We start from the raw sequence: 20,110 nt of genomic DNA on the forward strand, positions 1-20,110 counted from the left end.
GGTAATTTTTAGGGACGAGGAAGAAAAATCAACGGATTAATGATTTAATACTTAACATTGGTTTCTATCTATTCCATCGCAAAGAAGAAGAAGAAGAAGAAGAAGAAACCTGGTCACTTAGCCAGGGCCCAGTAAGACAACTTAGATCCACTGGATTCTAACTCCAATCAACCAGGCCTGGTTCAAGAACGAGCATAAAAACTTTTTATCAGGCCAGGAGGAATTAAACTTTCAGGCCTCACCTTCATGAACCAATCCCTGAAATGCAAATGCAAACGCAAACCCGTGAGCCGGTCTGAGATGTAAACCTACACCGCTTGTTTTGCCAGTCTTCAAACCCATGGTCTCTTTTTTAGAGATTTTAAGAAAAAGCAAAAAAACCCACTCGCAGCCGTCCGTATAATATCAATTGCGGGTTGGTTGTTATCATTTTCTTCTCTAATCACTGGCTGTCTCTTTCAATGTTTGTTTTTGTAATATGTTTGTTTGGCTTTTAATTGCAGGTTTTTTTTTTTGCCATGTTTTTATTCATTGGTTTAAATAATATGTATTCTCCGAGAGGCAGCAATGCTTATGGTGCCCAATCTGCCTATGCTCAATATGTAAGAACTTTCTTTTACGTGTTGCTCACTGCAAAGTAAAAATTGCAGCTTTTCTTGTAATTAGGCCAGATTAATATTTTTCACCGTCTTTCGATTTTGATGACATATGAATGACTGTGAAAATTGCTGTTCTTGGGCAATTTCTTTCCGTGTATGTTAGTGTGTGTTTGTTATTGCGATGAGGTGATTTTCAAAATTGATTTTCAATTGAAAATGCATTAAAATGATTTATTATTTTTATTTTTGAAATCATCACATCAAAACCATTAGAAATTACTTCAAAAAGCATCAATTTGATGCTTTTGAGGTGAAAATCAATTTGAAAAGCAGAAGCAAACGCAATGCCAAAGCTTGATTAGTTGATAATTATCCATGCTGTGTTCTGGTGTAATTTTTTTCTTCCTGTGTGAGTGGTCGTGGAGTAAAGGTCTCATTTTTAAATTTGAAATCTCGTCTTCTCGCTATTTGTTTTTCTTTTTTCACAACTGGGAGCTGCTTATTCTAGGAGTTTTCCTTTGTAATTCGAGCATATTGTTCTTTCTTACTGCTTGTTAATTTTGATTGTACGCAAATCAGTAAAATTATTGTAGCTTTTCTTGTAATTTGGACAATCACTCTAATGTGTCTCATGCTTTGATTGATTCGGGATATACGTGTCTCATGCTTTGATTGATTCGGGATATACGTGTCGTTTTTTTAATTGAAATCTGGTTAGCTGGGAATGACCTATTCTGGGAGCTCTGTTGGGGGGCATGATGGGGGGCTCTCAACATTCATTGGCCTCTTGGCATTCATCGATTCTAGGTGGTCCTCAGGAGGCTGATGTTGGTGGATACAGAGATTATGCTTCAGCCACATCACATTATGAGGGCCAACACAGAGCTGTTTATGGCTCAGCTTCCATGAGTGGTGCTCAACAGGTCTTTTTTACTCCTATCCATGGTCATTTCAGAATCTTTTTTTTTCTAATTTAAGGAAATCTATACCCTGACATAATCCTTATAGTTATGTGTTCTGTTTTTCATTAACTTATTTGCATGTTTTCTAGTAATTAATCAGTAATGTGGGTTGAAATTCTTGCTACTGCATGTATTAAGATAATATCCTAACTTAATGTCAAGTCACTTCTTGAGATTGATAAAATGCCTGCTCACAGTTTTAACAAATACGATGATTGTCATGTTGACTGAGCAAGTTTGGCTGAAAGTTCTCTATATGGTTTGGATTGGCAATGTTCAGTCACTTCTTGAGATTGATAAAATTCCTGCTCACAGTTTTAACAAATACGATGATTGTCATGTTGACTGACCAAGTTTGGCTGAAAGTTCTCTATATATGGTTTGGATTGGCTTTTTATTTAGTATTTCACGGGCTACAAGTTAGGAGTTTGACTGGTAGTTTTCACCTCTCTTCTATACGCAGGGAATTCTTACAGAATCACTGGGCAAAGACTTGAATGATCATGTATTTACCCTAGTGGAAGGCATTGTCGATGCTGGCAAAAACAGTGGCAATACTGGTAGTTGTGAGGAGTTGTTAGGAGGTGATGAGGAGGGAGAGAGATCTGTAGCCTCTGTTGAGGACCAACGCAAGGAAATGACCATCTACGAGGTTTGTGATGTGAATATTCTCGATAGCAGATAGTTTTCACCTTTTCAATGAATGCTTAATGCTTGAAGCCAGTGTCGAGTGTAATGAAATTCAGTGATTTATTCTCAGTTGAACTCAGCTCTTAAAGAGCCTGCTGTTAAGGATATGGTCTTTCCCCTGTGGATTCGGGTCTGAGGTCTCAATTCCCCTAAGATTAGGAAGAATATATCTACTTTCCTTCTCATCCTAACTGCAGTTTATCATTTCAGACACATTTTTAATTGTCATAAACTGGTTCAACTGTAAAATTGAATTTAGTGTAGTTGCTTCCGTGCCTGCTTGTCCCTGGTATTGACAGGTTAAATGTCTTAATGAGCTGTTGCTTCTGCTGTATTTAAATTTCGAAGAAGATGTCAGTTTTGGTGGGGCGTGGGTTGGGGCTGAGGATTCATATCTGGATAACAGCTTCCCAAGTAAAAATACTGGAAATTAAATGAAAATTAGATGTAGTTGTGCACATTAAATTGTGCTCAAACTTTTTTGAAGTATCATTGTTCTCTAACTTTCTTAAGTTGGTGTCTTGTAGAAGTTTATAATGGGCATTGGATCGCATTCACAATACTCTCAAGGTGCGAATGGTTTAAAATTTTAAACATGCCCCATTACTTTCGCTGGATATATTTGAACCAAATCGCTCCAAACATCATGTTGCTCCAGATGTTTTGCGTAGCTGATCCTCCTTACGACAAGTCACTCCAACAATTGCAAAGCTTTTTATCAGGTCTAGTTTCTGAAGAGAAGTTAGAACTAAGGGATGGGATGTATTTCTTGAAGAAGTAAAAGCTGGCATTCTTGTAATTCACCCATCAACTCTTGAAAAAGTAAGCACAGTGAGATTCTCTCTCAAAACCTTGCTGTTGACCGTGCGCAATGTTTTTCATTATAATATAGAGTAGTCACTCTTTTGTAATACTATGCTATCTGTACCAAAATTGGCACTGAGGGTCTCTGGTTTCATGTGGTGCTTTTGAAAAGTGTACCGGAAGATCTTGATATAGCTTAACAGAGGGAGGTTTGGAACAGAAAATGCAGCTTTATGAAGATGGAGATCTCTGTAGCAAGACTGTCTCCCTTTCAATTATCAGCAATCCCAACTATCCTCTTGAATCATATCCGACTCCCGTTATGCCAAGTACTCCTGCTATGCACGTCGGGTGATTTCTAGGAGCTTTCCATACATTGATTACAGGACAGTAAACGAAAGATGAAAACATTGAGTTACAATTTCCCAAAAAAATTTATAAGGGTGTCCTTTCGTGGCTTCCTTTATTAATTAAAACCATTCCCCTCGCTGTCACCGTTAATTAATTAAATTTGTGTCATATGTGGTCGAAAACATTGATCGGCCCAGCAGGAAGAGGTGGATTCACTGAGTACTAAAAACGGGAAGGGAGAAGTGAAGAATGCTGCCCGCTCTCTCTCTCTCTCTCTCTCTCTCTCTCTCTATATATATATATATATATATATATATATATATATATATATATATATATTCTCACCAGTTGACGAGACACGCATTGATTCTTTAATTGAATAATTGCTAACTTTCTTTATTAAAAACAAATGCTCAAATTATTTTCTGAAAAGTTCCAAGTGCTATTACATCTAACAAAATATACTACTAAAACCCAGAACGATGAATGCCATTTCTTTTTTAGAATTGTTGTCAAGAAAATATATTTCATTAACGGTTTATTGGTACTGGGGCAATTCTCTTAGACAGAGTTGTGGAATACCCTTGTTTCTATTATATATATCGTTTATCCTAGAAAATAAGGCTTCTATTGCTAATTTTTTACAATTTCATTTCTTTCTTTTTTTGAATATTAATTAAAGTGTTAAAATCTAAATACAATAAAGTTTCAGCCTCTCATTTGATTAAAAGTACGTAGATAAAGTCCCAAAATCATCTGTCAATGTAATGGAACAGTTATCAATTCTTAGTTGCAATGATCGATATTTAAATTCATAACATGCATCATCATGCATTAGATAAAGCAACGGTTATGATTCAACACTAGAAAATGATTTCTAATTAGATAGCTAAACATAAATGCATATTAATTAGACGCTTCGTTTTTTTTTTCCACGAGAAATCCTATCATATTATAACAAACATTGAGATCTAGAACAACTATAGTCTATATGCATACCTTTAACCTTGTTCTTGTTTTTTTATCTTAAAAAATTCAAAAATCTCCATTCAAATTGTATTAGATTAAGAATTTCATGCATCGAACTTCTTCCCTTTGCTTTCATTGAATGAACATTTCTCTTCGACGTTCATTTCATCAAACATATTTCAATATGAAGTTTTCTTCCATCACATGATTTATTTTGATCGTGCATCTTTCAATATATGCTCACTCGATTTCACCTTCAAATGCTCTCGTCTACCATCTTGCCTGCTGGTTTTTGATGCAATGGGCCTATGTAGATTAAGAGCTCCAGGGAGTCTGTTATCGCGACATTTGATAATCTTTTGAGTTACCAGTTACCACGTAAAATGCTTTGGCTGCTGGACGTATGCATCATAAAAATTAAAGGAGCGAGGACCATTAATCCTCCGAGTCTGCATACAAATGATTGAAATCACTTCATGCACGAAGAGGGGAATGCATAAATTTTATCCTTGTGAATCCACAAAAACGTCACACCTTCGAGATATTGTTGGAAACTAAAAAAAGAAGAAAGAGAGTGAATAGAGGCAAAGCAAGGATAATTAGATCGATATTTCTTTTCTTAATCTTCTTTTGTTTTTCTAATATTTCTTCAAAGACAAGTATTTTTAATAAATAATGGGATTTGAAATTGGATCCAAATTTTTTAGTCCTTTCGTTATTATCGTTGGAAATAAAAAAAATTTAAAAGAAAGCATGCCATTTATGACCGTTGCTATCAATCATTATATTAACTGTTGTTTTACTATTTTATTAATGTATAAATGTCCGACGAGTTTGCGCGTACATCGACTAATTTCACAGGTCCTGAAGTTAACGACCATATAAACCTCCAGCAATTTTAAGATGACTCGAACTCATGATAATTAAAGAACAAATTCAAGGTCTGACCAATTAAGTTATCTCTTAGAATTAGCTGTTGTATTGTATTGTATTGATAGACATGAAATAAGCCACGCATGTTTACACCTCCGATCCACATATACCCAAAATCACAAGCCAGACAAGAATTTAGGTGGGTTCTAACTCTAATGACATCAATACTGTTTGTTATCTTGAATTAAATACGAAGGGAAACAGTTTCAACTCGTTTTTCATCGAACGTTTTTTCTTATTAATGTGCTTAGGACCCATCGCTCCCACAGAGTAAATACAGTATTCATTCGAAAATCAGACACTCAGCAGGACATGTACCTGTAAACATAAATACACATATAATAATACATACAACCAACTATTGTTATAAGAAAAATAATTGATAAGTATTTGTCAAATTTCTGCAATGTAAGAAAAGATCTCGTCGGTAACATGTGCTGGCTGTATCACTGGTTTTGGACAATTGGACAATAGACTTCGTCGCCCTTGTTTCACATTGCATCTCAAATGGTTCCAGCAAAATTTGAAGTTTTTATTGATATTTTTTTAAATCATTTTAATGTATTAATATTAAAAATAATTTCTTTTTAAAAAAATACTCTCTTGCTATATATGAAAGGAGTTAAATGCTGCAGCTACGGAAATTAAAATCCTTCAATCTGAATTTATCTGCGATGACGTTGACCCTTCAATCCTCCCTGCTTTTCTAAATAATAAAAATAAACTCTCATCGATCTGCTTCTGTTTTTTTTTTTTTAAAAAAAAATAAAATTGCCAGAAACATTTTAATCTCTATATCTATTGATTTCACCCCAAAACAAAAAAGTTTTCTCAAGGTTTATCCTAAATGTATACTCTGTTTCGCAGTGTTGCACTTTCCATCGATCCACGCACTTCACTGATAGTTCACGAAATCATCCAAATTACATGGATAACGGCGGCTCATGCACTTTAACTCGGCTCAAAATTAAGAAGATGAAATCAGCCTTAATTAAAAAGTCCAATTCCAATGCCAAAATTAAAATTAAAACCAAACCTAAATTGAGTCTAAGTTGATCTTTTTTAATATATTTTGACACTCAAATTATGTAGTTATTATTATTGAGCAGACTTGGTTAATCACTACAAGATTTAACAGTTTTACCGACGAAATTTTTCCGTTGGTGTAAGACACATATTCTGTCGGTAATTAATTTACCGACGGAATCACCGACGGAAATTCTCCGTCGGTGAATCTTTCGTCGGTAATTTTTTTTCCGTCGGTAAATCCGTTGGTAATAAAAAAATAAATTTATCCGCTCCATTTCGTCGGTAAATCCGTCGGTAATAATATTTTTTTATTACCGACGGAATTATCGATGGAATTTCTGTCGGTAATTATTTAAAAATATTTTTAAAAAAATCATTTTATAAAATTATAAAATAATTAAATTAGCATAAATTAACACTGTATAATATATACTAAAAAATGCTTGGAAAAAAGAATAAGAAAATCAACTCAAACAAATTTGCAACAAATAAATAAAACAAAAAAATAAATTCAACTAAAAAAATTCATATGAAAAAATAAAGTTGCAATTGCTAAAAATTTAAAAATCCTATAAATAAATCAACTAAAAATTGATCTCATATGAAAAAAAAATCTCACAACAACATTTATACAATTATTAAGAACAAAAACAATTAAAAATAAAATAAAAAACAAATATAGTGAAAAAAATCATGAAAAAAAGAAGAAAAAAAGAAAAATCTTACCTTAATGTAATTGCAAGTGAAGCTAAGGAGAAAAAAAAAATTTCGTTAAGCATATTAATTAAAAAAAAAACTAAGAGGATAAAAGAAGAAAGAAGAAGAAGAAGACATACCCAAGCATGGAGGAAAAGAGAAGGAGATGAGGAGAGAAAAGAAGAGAAAGAAATATATATTGATGTTTTTTACATATAGTGAAGAAGAAGAAGAAGAAGAAGTAGAAGAACAAGAAGAAGAAGAATAATAAGGAGAAGAAATGAGTCCGTCTCTTGTGAAATAAGGGGATTCAGGCTTTTTATTGGGGCGCGTTACCGACGGATAATTGAATATTAATATTTTTTAATTATTCCGTCGGTAATTCTATCGGTAATATTTAATTTAAATTTTCAATTTCGTAAATTTTTTTCAGAAACCGCCAACAATTACCGATGGTTTTTCAATTCGTCGGTGATTCTGTCTGTAATATTTAAATGAAAATTTTAAATTAATTGAATTTTTTCAGAAAACCGTCAAATAACACTCTCTGGAAAATACCGACGGAAAATTCCGTCGGTGATTCCCTTTGTAATTGACATGATGAACAATGTTCACAGTTTACCGATGGAATTACCGAGGGAATTTACCAACGGAATATTCCGTCGGTAATTCCGTTGGTAAAAATAACACGTCATCTTTTTTTTTTGCTTTGTTTTAAATTTTTTTCCCATGGTAATTCCGTCGGTATATACTGAGAGAATATTTTTATCGGTAAAATTCCTCGGAAATTTACCGACAAAAATATTCCATCAGTATTTCCATTTGTATTTATCAATTTTCTGGTAATGCCCGTGATAGATTCATCTCAAATCTGAATGGTTTTTGTCAATACACACACAAAATGAAAGTACAATATATGAAAGGAATTTGTACTCAAAATGTTTCGAACTGGTACTAGTTTGCATGCACGAGCATTTATAGGTTTGGCATTGAGCTTCTCTAAAAAGCGGATTCTATGATCATATATATATCCTACCGCCGTATAATTTTTGCTATTATATATGTGATGTAATGTGCAAACAAAGAATCCCAAGTAGCTAGCAGTTGAGATCGATCGTGCTAATTCGTTTGCTTTTTCTTTCCCATTTCAGGCAAGGATTTGATCGAATATTTCACATGTAATTTCTTCTGGGGGGGTATTCATGCAATTAAAGCAGTAGTATTTATTATTTCATCTTATAAAAATAAATCATTTATGTATGATAAAGAATATATAGCTAAGGGAGTTTTAATACTATCAACTGCGCACCCAATGTATTGCATTAGAAAAATAAATCATGAATGGCTCGGTGGGTCATGTGGAGAGAGAGTGGCCGGCCGCATGACTGGCTGAAAAGGCAAGTAAATAACTGCTGTCTGTCGATAAGTAAATTACTTGTAAGTTCCAGGTGGATTTGTACGGATCCATATCGATAATATTTATTATATTACCAGCGCGCCTATATATTGTGCACGTGTTTTTCTAATTCACTTGTCTTCCCCTGATATTTCTCCTTACCTTCCACGTTATAGTCTTTCTCTCTCAACAACCTAAAGTTGGCTATCGTAGTACCCTCGGTTGGTCTGAGATATGGTTAAGTCTCAATGCTTTGAGAAGGTGGGACTGAAGAAAGGGCCATGGACTCCTGAAGAAGACCAGAAGCTTTTGGATTACATCGAAGAGCATGGGCATGGAAGCTGGCGAGCCTTGCCTGCCAAAGCTGGTGATTTACATTAACAAACCCTTTATTTACTCCCAATTATTTATTCACTTGGTGGCGCCCTAGTCTTTATTAAACGATAGCTTGATTGTTATCCCTTCCTTTTGTTTTTTGGTGTGTGTGTGTGTGTGTGTATATATATATATATATATATATATATATAGGACTTCAAAGATGCGGGAAGAGCTGTAGACTCAGGTGGACCAACTACCTTCGGCCAGATATCAAGAGAGGAAAGTTTAATTTGCAGGAAGAACAATCAATCATTCGGCTGCATGCTCTTCTTGGAAACAGGTGAGATGGTAGTTCCTCGCGGTGATATATAGGATCTTGAAATTGACGGTCACACTCTCATCATGTGTGGTCTCATGGTTTCCACTTTGGTATTATTATTCCTTCGATGATCTTTGGTCTTCGGATTTTGTGTCTGTCTTTGCAAAGCTACTATGTACAATGTTTTTATATTTCAAAAATATTTTTTTAAAAATTTAAATTTCTTAATTAGTTATTGATATTGTTGCTATCATAGAAATCACTACGTACCAAGTATAAAGTACTCTCTAGGTATTGCAATCAATGGTCGCATTGCTTTAGACAGCGACACAGGCATGATGCTTTGTACGTAAAGATGACCGTCTTGTTTTATACAGGTGGTCAGCCATTGCTACTCACTTGCCGAAAAGAACCGATAACGAGATCAAGAATTACTGGAACACACATCTTAAGAAAAGATTAGACAAAATGGGCATTGATCCTGTGACACACAAGCCAAAAGCTGATTCTTTCGGCTCAGGAAGTGGCCATTCCAAGGGTGCTGCCAGTTTAAGCCACATGGCTCAATGGGAGAGTGCTCGACTAGAGGCCGAAGCCAGATTGGTCCGTGAGTCGAAGTTAACTGTACCTAATCCTCCCAAAAACGTACTAGGCTCTGCAGTTTCAGCTCAAGTCTCCAACAAAGGTAGTGCAGCTCCAACAGCAAGACCACAGTGTCTTGATGTACTCAAAGCATGGCAAGGGGTCGTCTTCAGCATGTTCTCGGTAGGCAGCCGTGACTCTCTCGAGTCTCCAACATCCACATTGAATTTCTCAGAAAATGCATTAGCCATGATCCCACTCATTGGAGTTCAGAAAAATCCAACCACCACACTAGCTTTTGCCACAAATAATGCTACACTCAACAGAGGGGCTACGGCCAGTGAATTTGACAGGGGAAACCAGTTGGAGTGCTTTGAGAAACTGAAAGAAACAGCACAAGTGACACGAAATTTGGACAGTTCAATGGCAATTCATGATATAAGCCCGTATGCCAGCGATCATAATGCTTGGTTTGTTGACTCTTCAGCGAATGAAAACGCACCTATGGGGAATATCATTGATGGATTTTCGGAAATTTTAGTGTGTAATTCTCTGGACCCCAACCCGACCTGTTCTGGAGAGAATATTAATGATTGCTATGCTGGTAGTCTTGAAGATAATTATTGGAATAGCTTACTCAATCTGGTGGATGCTTCTCCAACTGGGTCATCTGTATTTTGATTATCTATTCTATAGCTACTTCTATAGTTCTAGTACAATAAAGAAGAAGAAGAAGAAGAAGAAAAAGACCTAATTGTAGGGTTTGACTGAGGGACTCGTAATGGTTAATTTCATTGCATCAAGTGTAACATTAGGTCTTTATAAATAAAGGTTCTTTAGATGTTCTGTCTGTTATTAATTTGAATGCTGCTAGGGATTGAAACTAAATTGTGGTGATAAATTACTTGATATGTTACTGTGTAAAGATTGCGTGCCTGACTATTTCGCTGATATGCATCTTTTATTTATACAATGCTACCCCCACTTTTGAGCTCCTTCCTCGCAGATCGGAGGATGAAATTAGGGAATATAATGGGTGTTAATGGTAAATTTCTTCATATTTATATTTTATTTATTATTTATTGAGTAAAAAAAATTAGATATTTATAAATTATTTATCAATATTCTAGTATCTATTATTTGATTATTATTTATTATTTATTATAAAATAAAATAGTGTGTGTATATATATATATGTCGATATTAAGATATATATATATATATATATATATATATATATTATATTAAAAAAATCTAAATATTTTATAAATATATTTATATAATATAAATATTTAAGTTAGTTTGGGCGGATTTGAGGTTAAATTTAACAATATCCATATTCTATCTATTATTATTCAACTAATGTAATTATCTAAAAACAATCCATCCATTTAAATTATATCAGGACAATATCTACGTTGTTCAGATTAAATTACTCAAATAGCTAGTTTTTGTCCTTTCTATGTATACAAACCGAACCAGTGGCTATTAGATAGCTATTTATTACACAAGCTTAGTTAGATATACAGATAGTAATTTCCACATACCAAAGAATGAAATTGAATATGATGTAAAGAGATTACTTTAGAAGGATTTATTGTGATATGGAATTTTTTGAAGTAATTAGTCAATTCAATATCATGCTTGTATAAAATTTATGTTGATACATCACCTATGGTTTTTCTTAACCCAATTATAATTTAATAAGTTAGATAATTATTATTTCATATGGCAATGCTTTAAAATATTTATAATTAACTCTAAACAAGAAAAATACATGAATTGATCCTAGACACCCGAACCCCTAACCTTTATTTATTTTTTTAATTAATCATCCCCCCCAATTTCTTATGCCTTCCAAATAAAGATTTCATTTTGTTGTCTTTACGTAATTCCATCTTGTCAACCATGCGAAAAAAGAATCCTGAGGTGTCGCATCACTTGGTCTATTGTCACAGTGTCTCGCACCTTCAGGCAGAGAGCAGTACCCCTCGAGTATCTCAGGCAGATGACTGATATGAGGCAACCCAAGTGACATTACACAGACCGTCTGAGAATTGCACGGAGCAAGTCATTAATTCATGACCCAAGGTTGTCTTCTTTATCTACACGCATCGTAATATTGTGATTATCATTTTTCCACGCGAGTCAAGCATCTATCTGTAATTTTATTTATTTATTTTTTTCATAAGCCGAGATCAATTAAAACACTGATTAAAGTGGGAATCTACATGGAGAAGGGAGCACAAAACAGAGGCTGAGAAAAAACAACAACCGAAAACAGAGCAACAAAAAGGGAAGACATGAGCTAAATAAAAGTGCAGAAACAAAAAGAAAAACCACCGGATAAAGGGAATGGGATTGCCTAAACACAGATGACGAGCCATTTGTTGCCACCATTGAATTAACTAAAGGATCTCTCCCTGGACGTAGAAGCCACTCGGTGGAAACTATATTAACAGATATGGTGTCTCGAGGGCAATAACATTTTCCCGTTACGCTATTATTGATGATCGCAATAATGTCTGCAGATGCTATCCCATCTAATCTTACTGCCGCCATTCAATGTTCGTACATGTATTTCTTAAATGCCTTTGCCTCTTAATTACGATCTGCTCGATCTCTTCCTTCGTGTTTTCCGGTGCTAGTTTTTTAAAAACATTTTGGCACGTCACTTTCTATATATTTCCTTCTTTTAATTATTATTTTTGTTTCTTCAAATAAAATTACATAATATTTGCAAAATCATCCAGGACTATATATTGAATAAGATCATATTTTTTCTTGGTAATATTAGCAATTGTTTTAGAAATATTCATGCTTGAAATGATAATAACAACAACAATATTTTCAGCATCTTTCCTTTTCTTTTATGCATACATCACTGTATGTGGTAACAGGTAACAGTTCACCCTATAGCTTGGAAATCTTGTTCAGTTGCAAAGACGTTAGCGTTTTTCAGTGTTGAAGCTGAAGCTGCTGATGATAGTGTGACTTCCATGGCAGGAGAGGAGTGGTGGAGATTGAGTGGTGTATGTTCGTAGAAGCAAGGACAAATAAAATGTTGACAGCCTGTTTCGCAAGAGAAGAGGAAGTTTTTAGTCACTTAAGCCAGGAAGTGAATTTCCATATGGTCATTAGCCTGTTTGGTAGCGCGTGGCGAACTTGAGGCATAAATTGGTCATGGAGCAAGAGCACTCAAAAAAGAAGAAGCAGGGTATTATGTTCTTGGTTTTTTATCTGTAAAAATCACAATTTTGCCTGCATTTCGCTACCTCTTCTGAGGCATAAAAAGTGAAAGTTACATCAGAGAATGATGTTTTATGTTTTATCGAAATAAATTCATCATTTGAGGAGAAAAGTTCATATTATATGATTTTTAATTTTAAATAGATTTTTTGTTTTGGGTTTATTTTGATTTCTAGGATGATTTTTTAGTTTTTTTATAAGTTTATCAATATTTCTAAAATATTTTGAATCAAAATAAATTAAAAAAAAAGTTTTTTAATAAGAAAAACTTCAACCTTCATTTTTTTAGCTATCAAATGACTAAAATTTAAACAAATTAAATGATGCGTTGCGTAAGCGTCATCTATTTTTTATTTTTCAAAAAGAATTTGGGCCTAAATGCGAACAATGGTCTCTTGTTTTAGAGATTTTAAGAAAAAAGAAAAAAAAAACCCACTAGCAGCAGTCCTTATAATATCAATTGCGGGTTGGTTGTTATCATTTTCTTCTCTAATCACTGGCTGTCTCTTTCAATGTTTGTTTTTATAATATGTTTGTTTGGCTTTTAATTGCAGGTTTTTTTGCCAGGTTTTAATTCATTGGTTTAAATAATATGTATTCTCCGAGAGGCAGCAATGCTTATGGTGCCCAATCTCGCTATGCTCAATATGCTCAATCTGGCAGCAATGCTTACTTTGCAGGTTTTTCACTGCAAAGTAAAAATTGCAGCTTTTCTTGTAATTAGGCCAGATTAATTTTTTTCACCGTCTTTCGATTTTAATGACATATGAATGACTCTGAAAATTGCTGTTCTCGGGCAATTTCTTTCAGTGTATGTTAGTGTGTTTTTGTTATTGCGATGACGTGATTTTCAAAATTGATTTTCAATTGAAAATGCATTAAAATGATTTGTTATTTTTATTTTTGAAATCATCACATCAAAACCATTAGAAATTACTTCAAAAAGCATCAATTTGATGCTTTTGAGGTGAAAATCAATTTGAAAAGCAGAAGCAAACGCAATGCCAAAGCTTGATTAGTTGATAATTATCCATGCTGTGTTCTGGTGTAATTTTTTTCTTCCTGTGTGAGTGGTCGTGGAGAAAAGGTCTCATTTTTAAATTTGAAATCTCGTCTTCTCGCTATTTGTTTTTCTTTTTTCACAACTGGGAGCTGCTTATTCTAGGAGTTTTCCTTTGTAATTCGAGCATATTGTTCTTTCTTACTGCTTGTTAATTTTGATTGTACGCAAATCAGTAAAATTATTGTAGCTTTTCTTGTAATTTGGACAATCACTCTAATGTGTCTCATGCTTTGATTGATTCGGGATATACGTGTCGTTTTTTTAATTGAAATCTGGTTAGCTGGGAATGACCTATTCTGGGAGCTCTGTTGGGGGGCTTGATGGGGGCTCTCAACATTCATTGGCCTCTAGGCATTCATCGATTCTTGGCGGTCTTCAGGAGGCTGATGTTGGTGGATACAGAGATTATGCTTCAGCCACATCACATTATGAGGGCCAAGACAGAGCTGTTTATGGCTCAGCTTCCATGAGTGGTGCTCAACAGGTCTTTTTTACTCCTATTCATGATCATTTCAGAATCTTTTTTTTTTTTTCTAATTTAAGGAAATCTATACCCTGATATAATCCTTATAGTTATGTGTTCTGTTTTTCATTAGCTTATTTGCATGTTTTCTAGTAATTAATCAGTAATGTGGGTTGAAATTCTTGCTACTGCATGTATTAAGATAATATCCTAACTTAATGTGAAGTACTTGCTAGTTGCTACAAATTTCTTAGGATCTACGATTACATCACACATTGATGTTGGAGTTTTTTTTTACGCTCTCATGTTTGTGGTCCCTGAAATCTTGAATAGGACAAAATGTTCTGTATCCAAAACTAACTTCATCTAAATAATATATGTTCTTCTTTGTTTGTCCTCCTAAATAGTTTGGCTGTTAAGTTTAGTCTGCTGCGTTGTAAATCTACTCAAAATAAAGATAATGACTTGCAGTCTGATATGAAAGCTGAGAAGGACTGCAGTGAGGATCAACCAAAGAATACTTCAGATACCATCAGTCCTGTAGTTACACAAGGTACTGGTATCAAAACCACCATAAAAAAGAAAATAATTAAGAAAGTAATGAAAAGAAAGCTCAACGGTTCAGGAGCCAGTGGTGGGTGACCTTAAGAAAGATGACAAAAGGGATGAGGAAAAAGTTGCTCAGGCCGTGAAGGATCTCAAGGAGGATAAGAAGGATGAAAAGGAAATTGACCAGAAAAGCAGCTCAGGGACAAAAACTGAAGTTAAGGCTGACAAGCAAAAGGTTGCCCTGAAGGACAATGCTAATAGTAAGGGAGGAAAGTTGAAGGATTATGAAAGATTGAAGGAAGATAACAAGGACAAAGGTGAAAAAGATGAGTCCTGGAACAAATCAAATAAAGAAGTAAAGGAAAAGAGGAAGCCTGAACAACCTCCTAGACACCCTGGACTTATTTTGAAAACAAAAGGCAACAAGGAAGGCAAAATAGGTTTTGATTATTGCTTGGCACATATTTATGTTACTAACTGCTACATTAAAAGGCATAAGCAACTTATATTAATTGTCAGTGTTGTCCAAAAAAAAAAAGACCAATAATATGAAACACTTTGCCTTCACTTAATATTATTGCCTAATGATACATTCTGTGCCACAGCTGTGCTCTTTATCACTTTCCCTGGACGCACTTTTGGATTACACTGGTAAGGATGTTGAGGAATCAACATTTGAGGTTTGCCTTGATAATACCGTGTTATATTTTTCCTTTGTGTGTGCGTAAATTCAATGAAACTCTTTGTGTGCTGAGAGTTATGTAACTGTTGTTCTACTACTTTTGCAGCTCTCACTGTTTGCTGAATCACTATATGAGATGCTTCAGTATCAAATGTGATCTCGTCTTTTGACATTTCTCCAGGTTGGTTCACAATGGTTACTCCATCTACATGAATGTTACTTGATTCAGTTGCTAAGGCATTTTCCAGTGTTCCTCTATTATATGCAGAAGCTACAAATAAAATTCGTAAGAAAAAGAAATCGACGCAAGAGGCAGTGGGGGGGAATGGATGTGAAGGACGACAAGAAATCATTAGGAAGGCGCCAGAAGACTAGTGAGCTCTACCTCTGAAAGCTAAATCTGCTAACAGTGAAATGTCAAGTGCAGATCAGCCGGATGACGAAAAAACTGTCATGGAGGAGGATACTTCTGTTGATCCTATTAATAAGCCAAAGCAGGAAGAAGAAAGTGAAGCTGAGGAAGACCCAGAGGAAGATCCTGAAGAATGTGAAGAAATGGACGATCCTGAAGAATATGAACAAATGGATGACCCTGGGCATGACTCATCTAACGAGGCAAGAATTCTTCTTTATAATCTTTCAGACAAGCTCTCTCATGCAAAATAGTCGCATATCAAGTTGGGGAAGTCTAAGATGGATTGCATGTTAAAAGTTTCCAGTTCAAGTTTGATAATTTATTATAATATTGGTTTTCCTGTAAAAACATTGAGATTCCGTACGACATAAGTTGTTTTATTGGGTGAAATGCTAAACAGAAAAAAGATGAGGGGAAGACCAGTGGGGATGCTGAGCATGAACCTCGGGCTGGTGATGAAAGAGACAAGACAGAGGAAGCAATTGAGGACAAAACGGACTTGAAAGATGCAGGTACAAAACCCAAGTCTGTTGCAGATTTGTCTGAAAAAAAAGATGACAAGGTGGAGACAGAAGAAAGAGCTGTCTGGGAAGGAGGCTGTGATTGATAAGGAATTATTGGAGGTATGTTCTCAGAAACTTTAATTCCCTTTTCTTTGTCTGCAATTTGAGAATATCAGGATTGTTCTTTCATCTACCCACTATCAATAATTCTTTTTTGAGACAGCTTTCAGGTGTTTTGACTGGAATCAAACTGGCTACATCAGGGTAAGACTAAAATTCCTAATTTTACTCTTTGTCAGCGTCTGGGAGTGTTGAGGATTAACTGCTGCCTATTCAGGTTGAAGACATGAGGTTGATTATACACAGCTTGGGGACATTTCTTTCCCACACGGAAGTCAAGGTGAGAACTGTGCTTCTGTATCCTCTCAGCTTCTCCCATAAGGGTTGCACTCGTACAAATGTGCTGTTTCTAGTTTCGAATGGTTTTTAGCATCAGGAACTTGTGCAAAGTGCTTTGTTCCAGCAACACTGGGAGGGATGACTGCATTCTCTATAATAAGCTGGTCAGAAGGAATCATTTGATATTGTAGGTTTTCAGGCTGCTCTGGTCTGTACTGCAGTTACCCTGCTGTTACAATGCACCTTTGCTCCCTTGAGAGTGCATGTAACTGTATTAGTTTTGAGGTCACCATATCTTACTGTCAACAGAAATTATTTATAACTTTACTTTTGTAATGGGGGAAAAATAGATTACATTATTTCTTGTTAATGAAAAAGAAAATGGCAGGTATTGATGATAATGAAGTATTTTCATATGCCTAATTTGGAGTTATGCTCAAATCCCCTGTTCCAAGAGTGGCGAATTAATCCACCCCTCGTCCAAGGAGTTTTTCGGGAAAAAAAATTTCTCTGCTAGGCCGTCACAAATTGCTTCTAGGGGTCGATATGGCCATTATTAGAAGTGTCGCCGGATGGTTTTGGTGCTCAGGTGCATGCAGTCAGATTGCGGAACAAAACTGAGTTCTGCAGTCTGCCCATGATTCTCCCAGCGAACTCTAAATTTAATTTGGATGTTGCCATGCAGATGGGCACGCACTTAACTAAAATGCTCAAAACTACTTTTTTGGAGTTTTACCTGATATTCTGATACTGTAATAGAAGTGCTTCCTTGTTATTTATGAATGGTAGCACAAACTAATTTTTGGACAGAGCCAGAAAACAAAAGCCACAGATCGTGTCAATATGGCACAAAACAAAGTAAAAAATGACTTTGCAATAGTTAAAAAACAGAAGGAAAAACAGAGACAAAAAAGAAAAAAGAAAAAGAAAAAGAAAAAACTTGGCATCGCTACTAGCTCAATAGCCTATGTTCAAGCATCATGAGTGCCAAAGTCAAGGAGGGACCTTAAGGCTTGTTGTTTCTTGACCACCTTTCCATGTACTCCTCTTCCCAACTTGAGTGATTTCTCCATATCCACCAAGCTAACGCCGTTTCCTTTAAATGCTTGCATAAAAACCTTCAGTACTCTCTCATCACACCCCACAGCTTCTGCAACACTATCCACTACTATATCGACAGCCGGAATTCGTCTTCCCCACCTCGTCACAGATTTCTCAGAGCCATAAGCTTCAAAATATGCAGCCCAAAATGATGCCCTCATATAGCCTTTCCCCCTCCCTCTCACCATCCATCTTCTCATACCTTCCTCTAGCCTAAAAATTGCACTGCCCACATCAATCCCTCTTTCAAGTCCTATCTCTATTTCCTTCATCTCTTGCTTAGAACACATTTCTTCTTCAAATTTGCACCTCTTGCAACTGCAATGAAAACCCCATGTCTTTGACATTTCGTTTCGCTTGCTTAATGGAGAAAGCACGTCAAAATATGCAAATGTGATTTCTTCACCCGCCTTAACATCCCTGGAAGCATGAACTAGCACATGATCCCCAACATGCAAGCGTCTAGCATTAGGATTACATGAATGGTTAATGAATGAAGCCAGAACCCATAATCCAACACCATAATAATCACTATTCCTCCCTAAGACTTTAGCTGAAACTGATTCCTCAACAAGAGAATTCACATCCAATACGTTCAAAATTTTAACCTTATCAAGCTTCTCATTTAACTCTCCAATCTCCTCTGCCTCAGGCCTAAATAGACTCATTTCAGGAGCCTCAAGCTTATCCTCATCTTCACCACTTGACAATGTGCTAATCAAATGGTGAGTTCTTTCACACATAGTAGCTGAATCTACAACTTTATCAACAAAATTCTTCCACATGACCAACCGTGCATTCTCACAAGAATCTTCACTTGATAATATACCTCTCTCTGTGGCAATTGCTTTAGTCACTAACAGCAAAGTCCCTGCATCAATGTTCTTTGTTGCAAACAGGCCTCTTCCACTGAGCTCAGACCTCTTAATCTGCACTGGACCAGTGTACTCAGCAAGCTCTGGAGATTTGCCACGAAACCCACTTAGGATCCAATCAGAGAGATCAAAAGCTCCAGTCCTCGATTGAAATTCCAGTTTCTTGCATTTCTGCACGTACCCATTCAGAGTTTCAAGGTTTCCACTAGCCTGTGGATCAAGAACAGCAGTTTTGAAGCAATCCAAGGCCATTGAGTACCTGTTCAAACTAAGCAAGATTTTGCCTTTGCAAACAAGGGACTTGAAATGTGTACTCTCAATTTTCAATGCTTGATCACAATCTTTGAGCGCTCCCGTGAGATCTCTAAGCCTGGACAGTGCTTCAGCACGGTTTGACAGGGCTAAGCAGAGGGATTTTTGAAGCTTGGTGAGGAGGTCTGGGTCTGGGTGATTTTGATGTGACTTGACAGAGATCTGGTCTTGACAGAGATTGATGAACTGGGTGTAGACTTGAACGGATTCTTGCCATTCTTCTCTGAGAAGAAGCTCAGTGGCTTTGAATCTGAGCTCTTGCATCAACTCTTCTGGTGTTAATGGCTGTTGCAGTTGGTCCTCTTCTCTCATTTTTTTTTGGCAGTGGTGGCCAGTAGGGTATCTCTTGTGTTTTGACTGGTTTGTTCTCTGCGGATTTGAAATTGGGGGCTTCTAACGGTCACATCCTGTAACGCAACAGCTAGATATGATAAATGAGTCAAATATCAATCAATAATGTTTTTTTTAAGGATAAAGTTAAGAGTGTGTTTGGTATTGCGGTAGCTGTTGTGGTTGTGGTTTGAAAAAAGTTGTTTTATAAAAAGTACTTTTAGTTGAGGTTGGTTTGAAAAAATAGGTGTTTGGTTAAAACTGTGGTTGAAATTGAGGTTGAAGAAAAAGTAGTTTAATGTGTTTGGTTAAAAATGCTTTTAAAATTGAGGTTATAAAATAATTTTAAAAAATATATATTAATATTGATAATTTTTAATTTAAATATTATGGATTTCACTATTGCTATTACATCATGAAATAAATCATACTTAATATAAAATATTTTTTATTATTCCATGAAAGCATCTACAATTCCATTATGTACGAAATACATCTGATAAGAATTACAGTTTCCATAA

The 20,110-nt window shown here is 35.5% G+C and overlaps 5 protein-coding genes across 8 annotated transcripts in view; 4 read left to right on the top strand and 1 right to left on the bottom strand.

Moving 5' to 3' along the window:
* Positions 1 to 421: 421 nt before the first annotated feature.
* On the top strand, positions 422 to 3,565 carry LOC7498183 (anaphase-promoting complex subunit 2). Of its 4 annotated transcripts, none has more exons than XM_052454886.1 (4): positions 422 to 1,522; positions 2,025 to 2,213; positions 2,322 to 2,403; positions 2,777 to 3,162. In XM_052454886.1, the coding sequence occupies exons 1-3, from the start codon at positions 1,355 to 1,357 to the stop codon at positions 2,385 to 2,387; spliced, it is 423 nt and encodes a 140-aa protein (XP_052310846.1). In that variant the 5' UTR covers positions 422 to 1,354; the 3' UTR covers positions 2,388 to 2,403; positions 2,777 to 3,162. The 4 variants fall into 4 exon arrangements, 3 of the variants coding, with proteins under 3 accessions (XP_052310846.1, XP_052310847.1, XP_052310845.1); XM_052454887.1 differs by lacking the exon at positions 2,322 to 2,403 and having other exon boundaries at positions 2,779 to 2,821; positions 2,910 to 3,162; XR_008059799.1 differs by lacking the exon at positions 2,322 to 2,403 and adding an exon at positions 3,228 to 3,565 and having other exon boundaries at positions 423 to 1,522; positions 2,779 to 3,073.
* A 5,015-nt stretch (positions 3,566 to 8,580) lies between these two features.
* The window catches only part of LOC7460701 (transcription factor MYB106), a 33,952-nt gene continuing 22,422 nt past the window's right edge, over positions 8,581 to 20,110 (top strand). The window contains exon 1 of the mRNA XM_002311277.4: positions 8,581 to 8,690. Within this exon, the coding sequence (XP_002311313.2) occupies positions 8,664 to 8,690 (27 nt within the window). The 5' untranslated portion in view covers positions 8,581 to 8,663. The remainder of the gene's footprint in view (positions 8,691 to 20,110) is intronic.
* Positions 8,649 to 10,503, top strand: LOC7460705 (transcription factor MYB106). The gene is made up of 3 exons (XM_002311281.4): positions 8,649 to 8,796; positions 8,958 to 9,087; positions 9,444 to 10,503. The coding sequence occupies exons 1-3, from the start codon at positions 8,664 to 8,666 to the stop codon at positions 10,327 to 10,329; spliced, it is 1,149 nt and encodes a 382-aa protein (XP_002311317.2). The 5' UTR covers positions 8,649 to 8,663; the 3' UTR covers positions 10,330 to 10,503.
* On the top strand, positions 16,293 to 17,700 carry LOC7460703 (protein SHORT ROOT IN SALT MEDIUM 1-like). Its single transcript, XM_052454888.1, has 3 exons — positions 16,293 to 16,692; positions 16,795 to 16,836; positions 16,910 to 17,700. Exons 1-3 carry the CDS (start codon positions 16,576 to 16,578, stop codon positions 17,060 to 17,062), a joined length of 312 nt encoding a protein of 103 aa, XP_052310848.1. The 5' UTR covers positions 16,293 to 16,575; the 3' UTR covers positions 17,063 to 17,700.
* Positions 17,714 to 19,703, bottom strand: LOC7460704 (methyltransferase FGSG_00040). The gene has a single exon (XM_052454884.1). The coding sequence runs from the start codon at positions 19,569 to 19,571 to the stop codon at positions 17,943 to 17,945; it is 1,629 nt and encodes a 542-aa protein (XP_052310844.1). The 5' UTR covers positions 19,572 to 19,703; the 3' UTR covers positions 17,714 to 17,942.

The sequence above is a fragment of the Populus trichocarpa genome, chromosome 8, assembly GCF_000002775.5.
Source record: "Populus trichocarpa isolate Nisqually-1 chromosome 8, P.trichocarpa_v4.1, whole genome shotgun sequence".
Classification (NCBI taxonomy): domain Eukaryota; kingdom Viridiplantae; phylum Streptophyta; class Magnoliopsida; order Malpighiales; family Salicaceae; genus Populus; species Populus trichocarpa.

What these genes read in the sequence shown, in the direction of transcription:
- LOC7460704 (XM_052454884.1), bottom strand. Translation starts at nt 19,571, where the DNA reads ATGAGAGAAGAGGACCAACTGCAACAGCCATTAACACCAGAAGAGTTG.
- LOC7498183 (XM_052454886.1), top strand. Translation starts at nt 1,355, where the DNA reads ATGATGGGGGGCTCTCAACATTCATTGGCCTCTTGGCATTCATCGATT. An exon ending in CCATGAGTGGTGCTCAACAG is followed by an intron (nt 1,523 to 2,024) that starts GTCTTTTTTACT and finishes TTCTATACGCAG; the next exon opens with GGAATTCTTACAGAATCACT. An exon ending in AGGAAATGACCATCTACGAG is followed by an intron (nt 2,214 to 2,321) that starts GTTTGTGATGTG and finishes ATTTATTCTCAG; the next exon opens with TTGAACTCAGCTCTTAAAGA.
- LOC7460705 (XM_002311281.4), top strand. Translation starts at nt 8,664, where the DNA reads ATGGTTAAGTCTCAATGCTTTGAGAAGGTGGGACTGAAGAAAGGGCCA. An exon ending in AGCCTTGCCTGCCAAAGCTG is followed by an intron (nt 8,797 to 8,957) that starts GTGATTTACATT and finishes ATATATATATAG; the next exon opens with GACTTCAAAGATGCGGGAAG. An exon ending in CATGCTCTTCTTGGAAACAG is followed by an intron (nt 9,088 to 9,443) that starts GTGAGATGGTAG and finishes TGTTTTATACAG; the next exon opens with GTGGTCAGCCATTGCTACTC.
- LOC7460703 (XM_052454888.1), top strand. Translation starts at nt 16,576, where the DNA reads ATGCAGGTACAAAACCCAAGTCTGTTGCAGATTTGTCTGAAAAAAAAG. An exon ending in TTGATAAGGAATTATTGGAG is followed by an intron (nt 16,693 to 16,794) that starts GTATGTTCTCAG and finishes TTTTTTGAGACA; the next exon opens with GCTTTCAGGTGTTTTGACTG. An exon ending in ATCAAACTGGCTACATCAGG is followed by an intron (nt 16,837 to 16,909) that starts GTAAGACTAAAA and finishes CTGCCTATTCAG; the next exon opens with GTTGAAGACATGAGGTTGAT.